Source organism: Xiphophorus couchianus, chromosome 23, assembly GCF_001444195.1.
Source record: "Xiphophorus couchianus chromosome 23, X_couchianus-1.0, whole genome shotgun sequence".
NCBI lineage: Eukaryota > Metazoa > Chordata > Actinopteri > Cyprinodontiformes > Poeciliidae > Xiphophorus > Xiphophorus couchianus.
This window is the reverse complement of record NC_040250.1, coordinates 9,211,229-9,232,077: the sequence shown is the minus strand read 5'-3', so window position 1 is coordinate 9,232,077 and position 20,849 is coordinate 9,211,229. Positions and strand designations below refer to the sequence as shown.

The following is a 20,849-nucleotide window of genomic DNA, read 5'->3' as shown; positions in this document are numbered from 1 at the left end:
CCCTCGAGGCCTGGAGTTGCCCACCCCTGAGTTAGTCAGTAGATTAATTTTACGTTGCAATCATTACCAATGGGTTACGTTTGTGCTTCCTTAAGAAAATGTTTGACATCGTGGAATGACCAGCAACGTCTCTTAATACCTCCATTGAGCTGACTGGGATGAACTGACAAGACAAGTGAAAGCAAAGCACCGATCAGTTGGGAAAACGTATGGAAACTTTTGCAACACACCAATGAGTGCGTTCAGCTTTGAATTTGAATTTATTGTGTGTCACTGTACATATGTGCAACGAGATTAAAGCCAGCTCCAAAACAGCGTAAACAATGTAGGAAAATCTATACAATAAAGACATAATATGGTGATATTTGCAATATTGAATCAGTTAAGTTTATATATACACACATACTCATATAACCATCATATAATTAGTGCATGTGGGCATTCAGTGTTAATTGTTTATTTTTTATCTGCAGGGTGACTACTTTAAGTAAGACCTCAATGTAGACCTCGATGTAAAAAGTAAATCAGTTATATATTTTTAATTAACTGTTACTTTCAGACTAGTGTGACATATTAAACTGCTTGAATTTAAATACAATACTGGAAGACGAGATGTTCTGCAGTGTTTGAAATGAATCTGATATATAAGTTTCACTTGTTGAATTAAACTACACTTTGTTGAGGTTCGAATTTTATCGAAATGTACCTTGATGCATGATTTTAGTTTAACTAGCATCATTTCATCAGGTCAAGTAAAGACAAGAAAACAATGCAGAGCACATTTAATAGTTTAATTATAAGCTGCTGTATACATTCAGTGATTATTCCGATTTTTATGTTGCCAGAAGCATGGGTGAGACCAGCAAAACATTCAGCCACAGGATCTAGTGTGTTGTATGCAATCTGTCCATTTTCATTCATCGACTTCCACATTGTACATACTACTGTGCACTGCAAAGAAACATTAAAGCCACACGCGTGCAGCGTGGGTCTTCCAGGACCTTTGCTGGTTCAGACATGATTCCACCCAGTCTGTTGTGTGGTGCTCATAGGAGGGGAGAGCCCTGTGTCTACCACTCGCTGCGGTCTCTACCTCGTCTTGGAGATCAGCTGAGCACAGATGGCACATGGTGACAGCAGTGCTGAGTAAAGCAAGTCTGCATGTCAGGAGCTCATTTGAACTCAAGTCCAGCGTTACAAGCTGGAGCTAAAGGTGGGAAACTGCAACAGCTTTCTCCTCCTGAGATGCTAAGGATAAGCAACATCCTGCAGTCAGCACAGTTGGGTTTACATCTTTTTTTTCTTTTTTTTTTGGTTTCTTTTGCTATCTCACTCTAAGCTTGTCAAACGGACACACTAATTTTGGTGCTGAGATTGCTTTTTTTCTTCTTTTTTTTGTCTTTTTTTCCACATTTTCTAGTAGCCCACACAGAAACTGGATGGCACAAGAACTGACCAATAAGAAACTCTTTACAACAAGGTAGACTGCAAGTCAACGGTTGCCAGGGATCACACATTAAGCAAATCAAAACAAAAAATCCAATTTCATAAAAAAGAAGAAAAAAAAAATCAAGATCCATATAAAAGCAAAAGACAAATGAACAAAAAGCAAGTTAATTTCAAGTATAACTTACTCATAAAATAACTACACAGCATTAAATATTCTCATTATACATTTTAAATTATTTATAAAATATATTTTGGCATATATGTTTTTTTATGTTATTTTCGTGTTTGTGTAACAAACGCTACCGTAGCTTCAGTTGAACACCAATGTTTATTCGATTTTTTTTTCCTTTTGAAACAAAACATTAAAGGGATTGTCACATAACAACAGGTTATTAAAAATGATAATAGTAAACCCTATACAGAGTTTCACATAGCAAGACATGAGTGACGATCCCTTCTATCCTAGCCCCATAGTCAAAAGTCAAAAAAAGTACAAGACCAAAAGCACAAGGCTCTAATTTGTGCTCCACTGGCTACAATCAAGGTTGGGCACAGGAGATTTCAAAAGCATTAAAGTATTTAATTTGTTCATACAACTTGTTCTGAACACAAAGATTGGTCTGTCCCACTTCCAGCGTTCAGAGAGGCTTGGCAGATAGCAGGAGTTCATTTAGCTCCATCCGTGATAAAATATAAATACTTTAAAGACCTCACAGTCTGATGATACCAGGTTGTCCTCAGGGGAAAAAGCAGAAGTTTTCTCTTATCAGCCAGGCAGAAGACAAACGAGACTGAGAGGACTCTTGATCCTGCTCCTGAATGCACCATGAAGGAGCCAATGAGCAACATGTGTTTGGGTGAATCTTGCGCGTGTATCTGTGGTTGTTTATTACAGTGTCAGAGCTCACTATACAAAGGAACAAGGAGCGATTTTAGCAGCTAAAACACACTGCAAAACCAAAAAAGGCAAATGTCATTTTAGTCATACAAAAGTAGTTCAAAAGGCATAACTGTACGTAGGAATTGGCACCCCATGCGTCCAAACATGTAGTGTCCTGCTTTGGCTCGAGGGCTGGAGGAGCTCCACTGGCCGTGCAGTCAACAGTAACCTGCCTGTTTACTTAATGCAGACTGAAAGAAAAACCAAACAAAAGCAAACGAGGAAAAAGTACTGCGACTACGACAAAGCCACATCCACTACCTGGGCTTGAGCACACAACTATCTGCAGCAGACTACAGTTCATCATCAGCAGCCCAAGCTGGTTCTGGAGTTTTGGATTCTGCAAATGGGTGTGTCTCTACACTTCCACAGCATGGCTGTGTACACACAGCTACCGTGGAGTAAATATATATATGTGAGTTTACACTGTATATGTGTGTGCATGTTGGAGTGTCGCCAAGATGCTTGCTAAAGCACAATGTCCTTCAGGCGCTTGCTGCTGGGGGACTCCTTGTCCCGGCCGTCGTGCAGAAGCGTGTTGATCTCCCTGACGGCCGGCTCACTGTCCTTCCCCTCAGGCTGCCGCAGCAGGCTGTGGTTTGCGATGCGCTCTGCGTCACGACATTTCAGTGTATTGTAGGAAGATGACGCCTTGGACATTGGGCTCTTCAGGTGCACGGGGGAAGTGATGCTGCTGGCGGCCTCACGCCCGTTGCCAGCTTCACGAACAGCCCCTCCGTTGGCCTTGGGGCTGCACACCTGAGACTCCTGAGTCCGCTTTCCCTTCAACTCTCCCCGTTCAACATCCTCTGGCCCATCCTTACCAAAGGTGGCAAAAGTCCTCTTGATTGTGCCGTCCTCGTAATGCGGCACGTCCACCGTGGTGGCCTCGATGGACAAAGCGATGACGTTGCGAGCGTGCTCGGGTGACTTGGCGCGTGCTGGGACCGAAACCCGAGGCATCCAGCAGCGGTCAGAGTGGCCCAGTATGCGGCACTCGTCCTGGCAGTGGAATCCCTCTCCGGGATCTGCAGACAAAGATAAAAAGTTTCCGAGATTAGTCTAAATTTAAACCACAAATTTTATTTGTGATCATTAGGGCTGGGAAATAAATCAGTAACAACATGAATTGCAATAAACACTTGATCAATATCAGTAGATAATACATGTATATTAAATAATTTCACTCCGATCAATAACCAAAGAGCATTCTGGGAAATATAGGCAGAAAAAAAACTTTAGCCGCTCAATCTCTCACGGCCAGTTAAGCAAGGTTGGTGGCATGAACTAACTCACTCACTCTTCGGTTACCTAGCAACTCACTCTTTGGTTACCTAGCAACAACCTGTTGAGTAACTTGCACAGCAGCAGTTTCATATGTTGCCACCAAACGATAGTACCTCATAACTGCTCAAAAATAAAAACAAAAGAGTGAAGTGGAAGGAGAAAATGAGTACAACAGCTTGAGAGAAAATTGTGGATGAAACAGAAAAGGTCACCAGTTTGGCTGTATTTCTGATATTTGAAACAAAAAACTAATCAATAATTATCAATATCGACAGATATGAAACCCTGGTATTGTGATATGTTTGTTAGACATATCATCCAGTCGTAGGGATAAATTACAGAAATCATTTGTTCGTGTCAAATCAACCATAAAACAAGTTAAAGAAAAATTAATGAACAAGATAGGAAGATTTTTTGAAGAGGATTTGGCTTCATTCAGCAGGAAACATCAGTAGTCCCCTGTCTCTCCCAACAACCACAGGCTAATATGAGGCAAGTTAACTTTTAACTGGATGTCTACTGCCTCCAGAATGGTCTTGTGTATCTGTGTAACTGGTTACCAGCCTCTCAGGTCTTTGTGTTCTAGCCAAGACTCTTCTTGTTTTCACTAGGAACGGCAAAACATTATTACAAGACTTTCGGCCTTTTCCACTAGTTTTTTACTTTAAGTGACACAAATGAACTGAGACACAACTTTCTGTAAACTTTCACAATAAAATAAGGCACTATAAATTTTAAGAAGCACATTGTAAAAGCTGATGAAAACAGACACATCCTTTCTGCTCATAACTACTCAACAGCATAAATGTTGACTGTACTGTTTGTGTTCAACATTTGCTTGGAACACATGTTTTTTATTTTACTTTATTTATTTATTTTTTTACATATTTTAACAGAAGAATGATAAGATTGATACCCACAATGGTTTTAGGCTGTTAAATTCAAGATTTAGTCTCTCTCCCAGTCCTCCCAGTCATAAGCTAGATGTTTGAGGCACATCTAATGTACCAATTAAATCATGTATTGTTAAATCAAAAGTCCATTTGTAGCTGTTGCATAATTGGGTTTTCACTACCAAACGACAGATAAAAGGCAGGTTTAAACAGTGCAATCAGATATCCCAGAGAAAGACACCAGACGAGTTGCGGCGTTGCTGCCTGGTTCATATCTCTTCCTCCCTCTCTGTCTCTGTCATCTGGCGCCGAGTTATAAATATGTAATGATGTTTAACGCTGGAGCAGGGGGAAAAAAAGCAGATTAGTCTGACTCTGTATGGCTGTGCTGCACTTTGTTGTTGGTGGGAGAACTTTCAAGAACATTTTGGCATCATTGGTGTTGACAAAAAGATGCTATGATGACTCATTTAAATTTAAATGCTGCTTTTCCTCAAAACCAGTGAACAATTTGTTTGATAGAATCTAAATAAAAACATATTTGACATGAGGTAAGCAGAGCATCAAAAAGTGCTTCAAAATTGTTTGACTTAAAGTATTACAGTTCATTTTTAAAATCTCTCATTGCATATGTAGCATGTTTTTCCTCCAGCTCAAAGTCTAAAAATGAACCTGCTGCACGAGTACATGTGAGATATTTCTGTGCTCCCTACTGCTTGTTTCACTCCAAGCAGCAGCCATCCACCGTTGCAGAAGCACGAAATGACAAAAAAAAAAAAAGGAATTGTAAGAGAGGGATTGGGATCGACCCAAATGCATATGCTTACATCTGGCAATCCCAGCTTGAAAGATCACCTAATTAAAATCACTAATGATCTGTTTTTTTTTCCCCCCCTTCTTTTCCGCACTGGCGAGAGGCACCTCTGCTAAGGCCCTGGGGATCGATATTTAAAGATCGGAGACAGGCTTTTCAGGGGCAGATATGTCAGCGCTGTCTCTCATAAAGTATAATCTGATGGAGCTGACAGATAACACGGAAACTAAATGCCTGAATGAAGTGAGTAAAAGGGATCAAAGGCTATCTGAGCCCAAATATGTGGGAGTTGAATTATGGGCAGAAAATATGAGCACTGGCACCAAGAATGCAGGTCACAAGTGACTGATACAACGGCACAACATTTCTTTGATGATCTCAGCCTAAATTTGGACACTGGGAAGCATTTATGAGCATTTAATGGCTTTGAAAAAACCTCGGGTAAACATGCAAGTCATGAGGTAATGACTGGTTTCAACGAATCTAAAATTTTTTAATTGTACCAAGAAAGTGCCAGACTGACCAGAGTTTTCCTAATTTTTACGGCTCATGCAGTCAAGCGTTGTTGCCGCTCCCAACTTGCTAAGCATTCCCAGAATCAAAATTGTCTTTTTGACAAAAAAAAAAAGGAATTGTAAGAGAGGGATTGGGATCGACCCAAATGCATATGCTTACATCTGGCAATCCCAGCCAGATGTAAGCATGGAATGCTGCTAAGCATTCCCAGAATCAAAATAGTCTTTTTTTTCTGTCACGCCATTTCCTACGAGCTCTCGGACAATCAATGAGGTTCCAGATGAAGTGCAGAAGTGACCAGAGTTCCTCCATTGTTCCTTAGCATTTGATAACGCAGCGTTGCCCCTCCCCAACCTGTTGCTATGTGAAGCCGTGTAACTGTATGACGCTTTTCCCCCCATTGACCATTCCTAACATAAAAAAATAGCTTTTAATGACACACCATAGAATATTCTGGGGTGACTGGAACATTTTACAGTTTTCTGGAGCACAGTCTAGAGTTGCCCCTCCCCTACCTCTTTCTATGCACCACCAACCAGCTTGCTAAATGAAGGCTCTTTAAACTTCCTGCTGCTTACATGTTAGAGGAAAAGAATCCTATTGCAAAAACATTGTGATGTTGACTGAGATTGTCACATTTGATCAAATATGAGATGTTATATGTATTATTACAGCATATAACATTATCATAGCATAAATAATAAGTCTGTTTAAGTACTTTGTCAGGAGAAAGGAATAATTGGTGCTTTCCTTTTTGTTTTTTAAATAAAAGCAATTAGATCATGCTCATTATACCATAAACGTATGCTGGTTTTCCTAATGTTGTCATCTACTGATAACTTTAAAATGTTTGAAAAAAATATTAACTTTAGTTAATATACTGCCATAAGAACCTCAGGGAAGCATATGAAATTATTTTATGCGGCAAAACATAGCAAAAGAGGAAACCGTATGTTTCTCTTCCTGGTTTTATAGCTGGTGTATATGTTCCTATAAATCCACACTGATTGAACTGACAAACTGCAAAGGCAGCAATCAAGCAGACAAAAGCTATTAAGTCGGGGATTTTTTCTTTTCTTTTATAAGATATGCAATCAGTATGTAACAATGCAATCACAGGAAAAAGTCTTTGCAAGGTACCACAAACATAATGAATGGTGATGACTGAAAAATAAGCACATCATTTAAGGCTATATGGTAAAGAAAAACAGCCCTTTTTAAGCAATTTTCAACTCCCTCTGCTTTCTGCAGGTCTTTTGTTACGGCTTTGTGAGCGACGAGTTTTTGAATGCATCCACAAACAATACAGGAACAATAAGAAGTCCCATTTTTGATCAGTACACTAACATATAGTTACCATTTCAGTGCTCACTCGTGTACGTAATTTGATTTTACACATGTTGGAATGTGAAAATTCCTGTAAAATCTTGTTTGGCGTGTTTGATAAAGCAGATCTTTTTCTCCACTGATTAAAAATTTACAAGCATCCTGGTAATGAATGCAATTTCCTCTAAACACTTTGGCTTATTTCTATAGCCCAAAGCATCCTCTGGGGCATGAAAAGCCTTAAGGCACAAAGAAATATACACAAGTTGCATGGTTGCTACTTAGCCGAGCTTGCATATGCAGTGAAAGCCATTTCTCTCTTTCCTTTAGGGGTCTATCAGAGAGCAACTGGGTTGTAAATGACATTGTTATGGAAGCCAAGTGCTATTAACACTCACACATCCTGCCTGTGCTCTGAGCTTCATAAAACGCAGATGTTGCTCTGAAAGATCCACAAAAAACTGAGAGAAAATTTAAATAAAATACAGTGACAGGCCATCGACCTCTGACAAAGCATAATCTCTTCCTATTTGAAATAAAACGAGGCGACTGTAATGGAAAGAGATGAATTAGTGGCTTCTACAGCAGCACGAGTACAGAATAGGAGGCAGTGAAGGCACCTCCTGCTGAGAATGTGTATTCAAAGTCATCAAGAAAAGTCAGGAAATAGGGTTGCCAATCAGTACAAGGAGCAGATTTAAAGCAGACACACAAAGCAGGATGTTGTTGGGAACATTTCCGTTTGCAGATTTAATACCTATTAATTACTAAGTGACTTTCACTGAAGGGTGGAGGTTGCTTGTCTTTTGTTTTTACATGATTGAAGCACTTAAACTACAATGCATTCTACTGGAATTGCAGTCTAAAATCCTTGTTTGTTCACCATTGCCTTTGACTCAGGCATACTATGCTTTAATACAGATTTTAGGTCAAAGGGCCTCTACGCTCGTGGGAAAACTTCCACAGCATGGAAATCTAATAAATAATGCCACTTCAAATGCCCAGGACAAATCCCCCGGCAACGCTGCTGTCCTTGTTTTTCTGTTTGCAGTTACCTGGAAAAACATCCCTTTGCATCACCACGGGGAGAAAACCTACACATTCTGAGTCATTTTATCTTAAATTTGCAGCCTGCGACGGCAGATTCAGCTCTGACTCATTCTCTTGATCAGTTAAAGGCATCTGAACTTCAAGTTACAGATCTTTAGCTTCACTGTGGGAATCCCACAACCTGACTAGCTCATTGCTCACTTTACTCTGGTGTACTAGATATAATGATCCCTTCATATTACATGCCTGCAGGCACTATTTTTTGTTGCTAATGTAGCAAAAAACGAGGAATCAGCAAAAGACTTAAACCCTCTGACACAAAAGCAAAGAGATGTGCTCCCTGTAAAACTCCTCCAGCTTTCGCCAGCTATTTTTTGTCCTTTTTGGCTCACACATGGAGCCTCTCTTGGAAAACACAGCCGCTTATTGTTCCAAAAGTAAGTGTTGCAGCTTCCACCTGTATGTAGCACCTCGTAATATTAAAACATCACAATGTGCCTTGTGAAGCACTATGTAGTTGCTATTTTAGTCCAGGCAGTTATTACAAGCCCCAGATTTGAAGGTATGTGCTCTAGATGATTTTGTCCTTTTTTCCTTTTTTTAATCCAATTGATGTAATTTCTTACCTTCCTTGTTACATTAAAAGATAACTTGCCTATTGTGTAGTAGTGTGTTTTTCTTTGAAGTTAAGTATTTTTATATATTACAAAAATTATTTTCAACATTTTAAAAAAATTCTTAATTAATTCACATGAATAATTTAGAATAATTTGATATGCACCAAGGTCCATTGACTATAGTTTAGAAGTCTAATTATGCTTAGCTACTTTATACTGTTAAATATTATTCATTGGAGTCATAATGCCTCATTTCACCTACTACTCAAAGTGGGTATGAAACTTCCACCTGGTAAGTATGAATTACCAAATGTTTGATATCAACCATTTTACAATAACTTTGTAAAAATTACCAAAACTACATTCTATCGATATAAAGCTGCAAAGTGTCAAAATGACTCATTTTTTAGCTGGATTCCCTGTTTGACATTATTTTAAAGTAAGGACGAATACAGTTCTAGACTTGCTGAACACTTGTCTGATGAAGAGTGCACATTTAACTCTGTAACATAGACACTGAAGGTATAAGTGGAAAATAAATGGTGGCAGGTTGACAGACAAGATAGAAACAACTTGTAAAAGATACAAATGGCTAATCATTAGCCAGTTAGCACCAGCTTTCAAAAACCAGCTTGTAATTTGGTCCAGATACATTCTTTTAAACTGGAATTTATGAGAACTTTATTCTAGCAGTCAAAACAAAAAAAAAGAAAAATTTTTAAACTTTTCCGGAAATTCAATCACTTTCAGACCAAGCATAAAAACCACAAAAAGCAGATTAATAAAAACCTGACTGGAATCTAAACGAGTAACAGATTCTTTAAAATGAAGTTTGTTATTCTGGGTACTCTAGAGTAAAAAAAAAAGAAGAAACAAAAGATACAACATATTGTGAAATATATTAGAAATGATTTTAAAGCATTTCAAGAACACTGCAGCTGGCTAACTCTTAGCCAACAACAACTCTGCAGTTGGCAGCAAAGGCATCTGAACTGTAGATGTAGTGCTCTACTTCAACGTCTAAAATATTTATAGAGGTAAACCTAAACCTGATTGCTTAACACTGAGCAGCGGTTCTTCAAAGCCCAGTTTGAGATTTATGAAATATTAAAAATTCTTTGCAGTAACACACAATAAATGGTTTATTTTTTTGCTTTTTTGGTATTAGTATCCTCTTACACTTAGAGATGATAAAAATCATAGCAGATTGACTCATCAAACTTGGACTGAATTATTCTACATTGATTATAGGCTCTTTAAAAATTCACTTATAAAAAACAAAAAAAAGTGGTTTATAAGTTCTTTCTTGTCTTGTGAGCTCAATCTTACGTATCATGTCAGGAGCTGGATGCATTGTTACACCTCAGTATGTAGTCATGAAAATTAAGAGTAATGGAGGACGGGAGGCAGGACTGAATTCTCCTGGAGTCAGATTCGAGTGGCAAAATCTTAATTTTAGATGAACCACAAGCCCACAAGTATGTGCAGCATGACACAATTCAGTCAGTTCAGCTTTAAAGCAGATGAACTCCAAAAAGAATGTGGAGCAGCTATCTGGTATGATAAATTATTTGACAAAGAATATCAGCAACTTTTGTCCTTCACTACTTTTTTGCGTTTTCTCTTTATGCTGACATTTATGCTGAAGCAACAAATGTCCCAATTCTGTTAGTCATGAAAACAGATATCCTTGCACAGACAGCCAGACATTCTAGTATGTTTCTCCTTGTGATGCAGATGTTACAAAAGGAAATAATTTAGAGCACTTTAAAGCAGATACACGATTCCTGTGGCCTACACAGACTTTACACATTCTCTTTGATTTCCTGTTTGCACATTGTCTTTGATAGTGAACCCCATTAAAATGCTGTGACAAAGCCATCACACAGAGCCTGTATAGTCAAGAAAGACAGTTATTAAGCTCTGCTGACTAAAAGAGCAAACAGCGACTATGTCATTGCTCTCTGGCCTTTTTTTCATCACAGTAGCATGTGGTATATTTTAAATGCAAAAGAACTACACCATAGGATAAGCAAAGTGAAACCTCTGAGGATCCTGTTTAGAAGTTTCTATTTTCCGCAGAGACTTTCCCTGCTTTTCTGCTCTCATCACCGTATTCGTGAGCGTCTTTGACACCGAGATGACTGTTTTCTAATTGCTCTCCATATTAATTTTCCATCCTAGCAGTCACATGGCAAAGATTGATTAAATCTAAATTGTTGCTACAGTGTCTTGATGGAGCCTGCGATGCAGATGCTGATGAAAGTCTCAGAGTGGAGGAGAAAAATCTGATAATACAGCAGCAGCGGCGGCAGCAGCAGCTCAGAGGGCAACTCTCTCTGTGGCTGCGCTCGAGACGTAACAGGCTGGGTCCCTTCTGATCTTTATGCTGCGAATGGAGCTCAGCATCCAGCCTGTCCTGTCTGAGGACAGTTCTACGGCCAGCTGAGGCTGAAGCTCGGCCAAGCAGCCTCCCACACTACTCACGAGGGAGAGTCCAAGCTCTGCTGTCATCTCAGCCAGCCAATTCAGTCTGCAGGCCATAAATCAGCCTGGAGGCTTGGCTCCTTCGGGAGCAGCAAGATGGAGTGTGATGGTCTTGTTTTTACAAACAGTAGAGGGGCACCCTTACTGCGCCACGTAAGCCATCATTCTCTGCACAGCGTCGAGTCCTTTCCTTCTCCCTACAGCATCTGGCTCAGCCACATCAAGCTAGCCCCCTGAAAATCCCCCAGATTCATCTCTCACCGCTCCCTGCACAAGGCCATCTTTTATGCCTCTCCTCCTTCTGTCCTACTCTCCCATCTAACCAGTGCTGCCAGATCACGTATATTGAGGTAATTAAATGAACCCCTCACATAAAAAGAAAATCACTCTCCCTACTTTTTTCCTATCTGACCAGAATTACTTAAATCTTTTAAAAATCAAATAGTAAATGCTGAGAATATCAGACACAGGAAGCGATCGTGTTGCGTCAGACAGGCACCGATGTATCAGCTGGTGACCGGAATGGGACGATTTTATGCTCATCACACCCTGAAACAGATCAGCCCAAATTTGATTGGTAACTATGGGATCAACAATGCCTAAGAGCCAACAAGTGGTGCTGATGAGACTCTTTGATGTGGAAGTTGATACTGAGAGACGACTCAGCTTTCTTCAACATGAGTGAGTTAAAAATTAACGCAATAGAATCATGTCAGGTCAAGATGTGCAGATAAATCACACAGTGATCAGCTAACCGTATGCTAGATGACCATAAGTGGATGTATCATCACTAAGCATCACAAGTTGGAACAAGCAGCACTCTTCAGTTTAGAAGTGGTTAAATGCAGTGAAGAAGAATTAGTTGAAGAAAGGAGTTTAAAAATGAAATTAGAGGAAGCACAAAAACTAGAAGGGAAGCTGCATTTCTGTGAAGACATTTGTTGTTAACCAAGTCCCTTTAAATTTTTTAACACTTTTTTTGTGTACTAGTAGCTTTAAATGTAGAGTCCAAGCTCTGCTGTTAACTGGACAAATATGTTGAAGTACATTTACATCAGGGGTCTCAAACTCCAGTCCTCGAGGGCCGCAGTCCTGCAACTTTTAGATGTGCCTCTGCTGCAAAACACCTGAACAGAATAATTAGGTAATTAAGGCTCTGGAAAACTGATCTACACAAGGAGGAGGTAATTAAGTTATTTCATTCCAGTGTTTTGTACCTGTGGCACATCTAAAAACTGCAGGACTGCGGCCCTTGAGGCCTGGAGTTTGAGACCCCTGATTTACGTGTACAGTGATTTACAGAGACATCGTTCTGTCACTTGATCTTGTTTTTGTTGTTTTATTTTATATTAAACATTTTGTGAAAAAGGGTACATTTTCAATTTCACTAAAAAGTAAAAAATAAAAATTTAGACACCAAATCTCTAATCGGTGAATCTCCAGTTATGCATGTTCTGCTGGTAAGGTCAGTCTTTTATTTCTATTCCTGGACCTCGGCAACAGTCAAAGAGTCAAGAACAAATTCTCAGAAAATCCAGGACCTTGCAAAGAAATTTTTTTTCTTCTTCTTCTAGTACATCAATAAGAATTACAGGGCAGGAACAGTTCAAGCCAAATTATGAAAATATTTTCTTCCAATGCACGCTCCTCCCTTCCCCTGCTGCTCATCCATACAGCAGAGCCAGGGCATTGTGTAACAGCCTCCTGGTGTAAAGAATGAATTTCCAAACTGGTGTTGACAAACAATGCACTAGCTTCTAAATTGGTACAAACAGCATCTGCTTAACAGCTGTGTAACAGCAGCGGGAAGAAAGAAAGAAAAGCAATCGCTCCGCTGTTTATAAATCACTATGTCATCGCAGAGCACTGCTCTGTTCAGGAGCAGGACCACTGGCCAATGGACTGCTTGATGTAGTGGAAACAATGCGAGCGGGTTGTCATGATGACATACGTGGGTGGGCTGGTTTCGGTGGCCTGGCAACAAATAGTATTTTGCTGAGAGGATTCTCTCACCCTATTATGCCCTTCTCTAATGATTAGTGGCTCCTAAGGGTCACAGTGCCCCAGTCATACTTTCTAAGCCTGAGAAAGAGGCACCCTTGACTCATATCATGGCTTACAAAACTCTTGGAGGAGAAAGGTTTGCTTTGATGTGATCCGTTGTTGTGCAGACCAGCCAATATTATAATTCATGCCCTTTTTCCCTACATTACATGAGCCAGTGACTATTTAACTCTCTCAACAGGCACTCTGAACTGGATTTAACCCAGGCAGGAAGGCGTAAACAGATAAGCATGGATGCACAAGGCTAAACTGTGTTAAAGAGGAAGCAGAGAGGTTTTCTCAACACAGGCTTCGGCACCAACACAATGCCCGTCTGTGGCCACCGAACACCAGAAAGCCTGTGGGGATGGCTGGTTTCATCTCAACCTGAAAAGAGCCCAACTGTTCGACCGTGCTGCCAATTCAACAACATGCAGAGATTTCGTGGAGAAAGTGACACACTTCCAGCATGAATCCATTACTGGGCACAGAAATACTGGATCGTGACGGTCCAACAGCAGCACTGGGCCATCCAGGTATCGAGATGTTGGTGTTTGTTTCTCTAGTTGTGAATGTCAACACTACGCTTTCCTCATATCTTCTTATTTCAGGAAGCTTTAGGACATCATCGTATGTTTAAATAATCTAAATAGACTACCAGAACAAACTTTCTGGTTATTTTATTTTTTACAAAATGACAAAATGTGGATAAATAAGTCTTTCAAGTGTCTTTGTGGAAAATCTGTTATTACCACGTAAGGCAATTGCTGGTTCAGGACTTTATTTAAAATATCAGAGTAAAAGGGGAATGAAAACAAATGCAAACCACACACTTTTTTATTTTTAAGCAAAGTGGAAAACCATATGTTAGGCAAAGTATGAAATTCTCATGGTTTAATAGCCTTGAGCACGGAAAACCGAAAAGCAACAATTATTCCTACTGCTAAAATAATATAAAATTGTTAGACATTAGCAAAAGCATAGAATAAACACCCACTAATCTCCTTAATAGTTTTTAAAGTGCTTAAGGTTCAGAGTACTTAACCTATGTGCTATTTTGACAAGTTGATATTAGCTGGTTGCTCTGGGAACCAGCTTGTAGTCTTAGTCATACATTTGTCCATATTTCAGCTGAATTTGTTTTTCTTGTAACCAACAGAAAACTCTTCTTTCAGCTTTCTGTGTCCATACAGTCTGAAAAAACATCTCAGGCATCCCAATAAAAAGTCTTTAAACTGTAGCAAACTTAAGATGACTGTACAGTATATCTCTTTCAAATATGTAATGATAATGAGAGAAAAGGTAATTAACTGTAAATTGTTGGAGTTGCTTTGATCTACTTTTCCTTTTATATAGGTGATTTTACTGAAAAAAGAAATCAGCTCAGCAGGTTTAAGCTTGTAAACCGAATTATATTGTTAGTCTATATAAGTACTGTGGGAAAAAAAACTATTCACCGGTGTAATTCAGTGATGAATTTTATTGGATAAAATTCATCTTTTCGGCTGGAGTGTTTTAAAGAGACAATTATTTTAACTTGTGAAAGATGGAGGAAGAGGAAGAATGCAATTATAGTTCAAATTAAACCGAAACTCCAGCTCACCTTGTTCGCATAATTTGATCTGTTTCCATTTAAAATAGGATTTGGTGGAGAGATATCTTGCAGGGCGGAATCTATTAAAAATATCCGAGAAAAAAAATTAGATCATACTAGAAGTTTGTTTGATATGAGGTGTTTGCTCTAGCGTGGCATAATTGGTTGTAGCAAATTTCCAGACAAATTGCCTTTAAACTAAATGCTAACATATGGTTCTAGAAAATATATTTTTTGTGAAAATTAGAGATTATTTTTGGAGACACATTGAGTTTTTCGATCTTGACCTTCATAACCTTCAATTTTCAAAGAACAGTAGTGCAAAACAGAGTGTTTACAGTATGCTCCTAAAATGCAGGCCTGTGTCCTGTTAGCAACTCTATGGCAGACCTGCCCACTCCGCTAAGCAAGCCAGCCAGACCGCCTGCTTCTGTCTGCCTGGCTCGTTCCTTCTGCAAAGCATCGACAGAGGACAACTTTAAATACACTGGAACAAATGCAGTATTTCTGTGTTTAAACTTGACCGAGCTGGCGAGCTAATTTTCTCCTAAACCCTTGAGTCTGGGAGAAGCAAGGGGGCAGAAACAGACATTTAAATTACATCCATGAATGGGGCTGAGGGGGGAAGACGAAAGATATACGAGTGGCGATGGAAAAATGAATAGATGAGGCGGGTTGAAGATGGAAAAAAATGGATGGAAGGAACTTATTCTTCTTGTGTTGAGAGCCTACAAAGACAGACACTTGATTATAAACACTAAAGAAGCTACAACCAATTCTCAATTGTTAACCTGAAAGCATCTTAGGTCAATGATAGGAAAAAATGAAACAGACAGACAATATTTGAACATCATTGGCACTGTGAGAATATTGTGGCTGGCTAATCATTAGCCGCTAACGCCACTGAAGTTTCCTTAAGGTTTCAGAGAAACCGATGTGGACAAAACTCAGATCACGTTTCTCACTTCTAGTGGGACTTAAATATCCTTAAGCAATGCCTAATTTGCAGTATGAAATGTGTAACAAAACCACAAGCAGACAAATATAACACAACTGGCTAAACGTTAGCCAATAATGACGCCAGTTTAAGCATCTGCGCTAAACTATTGGGCTATTTAAGAGACTTTAAGGAGTTTTGGTGGCATATGGTCAACTGCAGTTCAATATATAAAAGTTTCTGTTCTTGTAACAAACACATTCTGTGAGTTTTAAACTATCATGACACAAGAAATCATTGCATTAAGGTCAATTTATGCATCCGCCCATTTGTACCCATGCCTTGCCAAAATCAACTATTATATACGCTTTGTAGTTTTTCATTAATTATGAAAAAAATTTTCCCTTTTTTTTCGTACCACACATGATTTCCCCTGATTTAGGTACAAACTTCTCAACGTGTGTTTGGTCCAGTTCTTGGGAAACAGGACATCCTGATCTAACTCGAGACAGTCTCGAGCTGGTAGACAACATTCACTTGAGTCAGATAAAAATTATTATTAAATTGTTAAAGTAAGACAAAGACATCCCACAGTGGCTATAAATTGTTGAATGTAGCATCCTGTAGCAATCAGGATCTTTCTGTTCCTCAAAAACCTCGATACAAAGAAACTAAAACTAAAACTGTCTGAAATGGTGAAAGGACAAAGTGACCAATATCAGTTTTTTTTTACTTTAAACGTTCATGTAGCTTTCTAAAATAACTTCATTTCTTCAGAACTTGTTACTATGTCTGACTAGGCATGACAGCACTGATAAGGTAATATCTAAGGATTTCCTCTCCAGCTGTGAGCCAATGTTTTGCTTCAAAAAAGGGACCTTACATAAGTAATATAATGTGGCTTCTCATTGAGTCGCATTCACTTTGCGTTCGCCAGGACTGTGTGTTTTATATTCCTTTTTATCTCATCAAAGCAGCAAAAGAATGATGTCTACTTTCTCTCATGTTCTCTTTTCCCTCGTCTTTCCATTTTCAAAAAATGCCACTGGTCTCGTTATAAAGCGATCCTTGGAAGTAGGACACTGTAACACGGTGGTGATGAGGGTACGGCGTGGGATAGGCAGGTACAAGTTCTGCACAGAGGAAGTGGGCCACCTTGGGAAACGATCATGGCTTGAACAAACAGCCCCATTGTTTCCCACTGAACAACACAGACAGCGTCACTTAGGGATAAGAGGCATATAAAAGAAATAAAGAGCCACAGCGAGACACCCCCATTGCGTCTAGATACATTAGATTTACACCTACTGGGTCTAACTCTTTCTCCAGCACACATCCTGCTTCCCTGTCATGAAGGATGATCTGTTTGGCATCTTTGGAGGCTTGCTGATTCTCTCCCAGGTTTCTCCATTATCCACCACAGCAAAGTCGGCACCATGATGCCACTTAATATAACGCAGTCAGAACCTATGTCCGCAGCATTAGCCACCCACCAGCCGCCACCACAATATATAGACGCTTGTCAGGAGAAAACGCTGCAGCCGGTTCGGTAAGACACACAGATTAAAACGCAGGTGGGAGAGTGTTCTGAAGAAAAGAAGAAGGAACTAATAGGCACATCTTTTCTGATTTGAGGAACATGACTACAGCATACATAAGGATGGTGGCTGGGGTCTGACACAGAGGTAGTAATTGGATTTCTCAGGCCCTGTGCCCACTCATGATAACATGCTGAGCTGTGACATGAAAAGTCCTTATGTGTGGCGAGGGAGCAAGGTGCAGCAGAGTGGAAGTGACAGGTGTCAAAGATCCAATTCCCTTGCTCTTCTCGATCCTCCAGTTCCTTTTCTCGGGAGACAGCCGCGGAACAACCTGCCCCACACTAAAGCCAAACACCACGCTTGACATTCAGTTGCAAATCCCAGCAAGTTAAAGTTATGTAGAGAGCAGCAGGGGAGGCTGAGGCAGAGGCACAGGAAGGGGAGTCTGCACGTGCTGTGGATGTAAGGAGTCACAGCCCTGATTGCCTGGTTTATTTACAGTATATTCTGATGCTAATAGGAGCTGAATACAGAGGGAACTCAGGAGAGGATTGTGAGAGTCCTGCTGCAGATCTTGGAGATGATGGGGGGGATGTGCGGAGTCTGCACGGACACAGTCCCCTCCCTGTCCTCGCCGAGAGTTCTGGCCTCGTCTTTTAACGAGAGCTGCATGAGAAGAGGCACATCATTAAAAAGAGCCATTCTGAGGTTTTCCTGTCTGCCATTAAACTTAACAACCTGCCTCTCTCGTTACCTTTCATCCTCCCTTTAAAAAAAAGGGAGGGGACTCCTATTTTGAAAGTTGCATCAGGCTCATAATGATGGATTCTGTCGCTCATTCAATCAAACCTGAAGGCACTCTGGAGTTTCAAAATATAGAAATTGCTGCTACAGCTAGTGCTGTATTTACATGTTTAATGCTAAACTGTTTTTGCATATTACACTAACTTGATATAATAATTGGGTTAATGCCCAGAAAGATATGTGGTAGCCTAAAGGAAACATCATATTAGCAGCACCACAGAAAAACAGAAGCCTTTGAGGACGTCTCTATTTAATGGCAATGAATTTTCTCTAATTTGATTATCAACCACCAGCAGCTATGCAACAACGTAGAGAAACACCCCCCTAGATCCTGTTCTGCTCTTGACCTTTCTCTGAAATGAACCGAGCCAAAACAGGCAGATTACAGCGTGTCCGCGGCACGGTAATTCAGGCCGACTTGTGGCGTTCAGGCTGTGCACATTACAGTCTTGATCTTCATTCACCAAGAAGACACAGCTGAGCTCAGCAGCAATTAGTGTTTGTTTAATCTGCATTAGACGTGGGCCAGTGTGAGATTCCCATGGTATGATAATGTTGAGTTAAACTACCAGGGTACTTAAAGGTATTGGTGCTTATGGGAAAATTGAAAACAAAAACGTGTAACCTGATCTAATTGCTATTCTTTCTTCTCTAACATTTCTACTTACCTTTATTGCACTTATTATTACACTTCTGTCGGACTAACACAAATCTAACATGATGTTAGCTGATTATTAGTCAGGCTATTTCCTCAAATAGCCACTCTGCATTTGGCTGCGTAATAAACCTGCTGCTTGTAGTTTGTCAAACGTAAAACATTATCTTAATATAGTTGGTTTCCATGACACAATTGTCTTCTTTCTTTTTTTTTTTTTTACAGCCAGAGATATTTATAAGCAACTGAAGGAAAAGTGTGGCAGCTTTCTTTCTTCCAGTGTGCAGCAACAGCAGGGGGAGGGGCAGTACTGAATTAAACGAAATACAACTTCAGTTTCTGGGAGCCTTTTCTCTGTAATTATAGATTGTAGTAACACTGAAAGGTTACCAAAGTGATACTAACTAGTTATTTATTAACTGTCTACTCAGATACAAAAAGAAAACAGGTGATCCCACTTTAAATATATATATATATATATATATATATATATATATATATATATATATTTGTTAAAAGTAATCAAATTAAGTTTATCAAAGTAAATATATTAAGTTGTCATATTAACACAAATGTAAATGAAGTACGTTTGGCTAATTTAATTAAATTACATGTAATAAATTAGCTATTTTTTTGTTTTGTTTTTTATGTTGGCGCTCCATTTTCTTTTCTCAATGTAGCCAATTGCGTAAATAGGAATTTTGATTCATCCAAAGGAACCAGGCCTTATCCATTATTAAGTTAATATTTTAAGAAGTTTTACTAGAAAATTAGGATTTTAATAGTTGAATAAAACTGAACAACTGTAGTGAGGGTTACTCTAACTACAGTCTCTAAGAGTTACTCTCCTACAACGTTTAGATGCATGGATGCTCCAACACACCTGATTCAAAAGGTTAAATTACTTCTTCTAGATGTATGGAGTTTGGTAAAGGATATGAGTTATTCATTTGATTCAGGCATGTTAGAGTAAGGTTGTGCCTAAAAACAGAAAGCGCCTGACTGGATTTGGAGACTCCTGTGATACACTGAAGGAAGTCAATAAAGTTGGGAAACTGATTTGTCCTCATGCACCAAAATGATGCTAAGAAAAAACACACTTATAAGTTCAGAAAGTTATGTTTGAGTTGCCTAATTAGCTGGTTCGTTTGCTTGCATCTCATTAAAACTACTTTGAACCGGGGGAGCAACATGCCAGAAAACATTTATGGTAACAGTGAAGCCTCTTTAAACCTCCATATATCCTGATAAAAGCAACTGGTCCACGTTTAGTCTGCATTAGTGAGTTACTTTAAGAGGTGAGTGATGACAGAAAAAAACCCAGAAGGTTTTTACAATGAAGGTCTGTTGAGAGACAAAATGCAGACAAGGTTTTAGGGTAAACTGCTGAGGAGGGAGACGGAAAAGGGCACAGGGGGGCGGGGAGGATCTGGATCCTGACATACCCCAGAAGGTCTTTTCTCTCTGTTACTGCACCCTCCGTCGCTCATCAATAGTTTATAATGTGGGTCACTGGCAGCCATAAGGTGCCTCCCACTCCTGAGGCCGACTCAAAATGCAGAATTACGGCACACTGAGCTCATCTCTGCAAGGTCATGTGGGGGACAGAGCGGGGAACACTGACACTAATTGGTGAATGAAAGATAGTAATGATAGAGGTGGTTTGGATGACTTCTCTTTAACCTCTGTTTAACTTCTGCAGAGTACAAATCCAACAAGCACATTCTGCCATGCTTTAGATTTACAGTATGTCTAAGGAAGAGACGTTGAATTTAAACGGCTGTAAAACGTTATGGGATAAATCACTCCCTCTGAATATACATGAGGAGAGGAAAATATGGAAATATTACATCTCTATGCCTGAGGTAGTAACCTTTTGTTGCCACAACTGAGGAG

At 39.6% G+C, this 20,849-nt stretch overlaps 1 protein-coding gene across 7 annotated transcripts in view; it reads right to left on the bottom strand.

The window, feature by feature from the left end:
* Positions 1-777: 777 nt before the first annotated feature.
* Positions 778-20,849, bottom strand: part of pcdh19 (protocadherin 19) — an 82,196-nt gene continuing 62,124 nt past the window's right edge. For all 7 annotated transcript variants that reach the window (XM_028008593.1, XM_028008597.1, XM_028008599.1 and 4 more), the window contains exon 5: positions 778-3,417. In XM_028008593.1, coding sequence (XP_027864394.1) covers positions 2,858-3,417 — 560 coding nt within the window. In that variant the 3' untranslated portion in view covers positions 778-2,857. The remainder of the gene's footprint in view (positions 3,418-20,849) is intronic.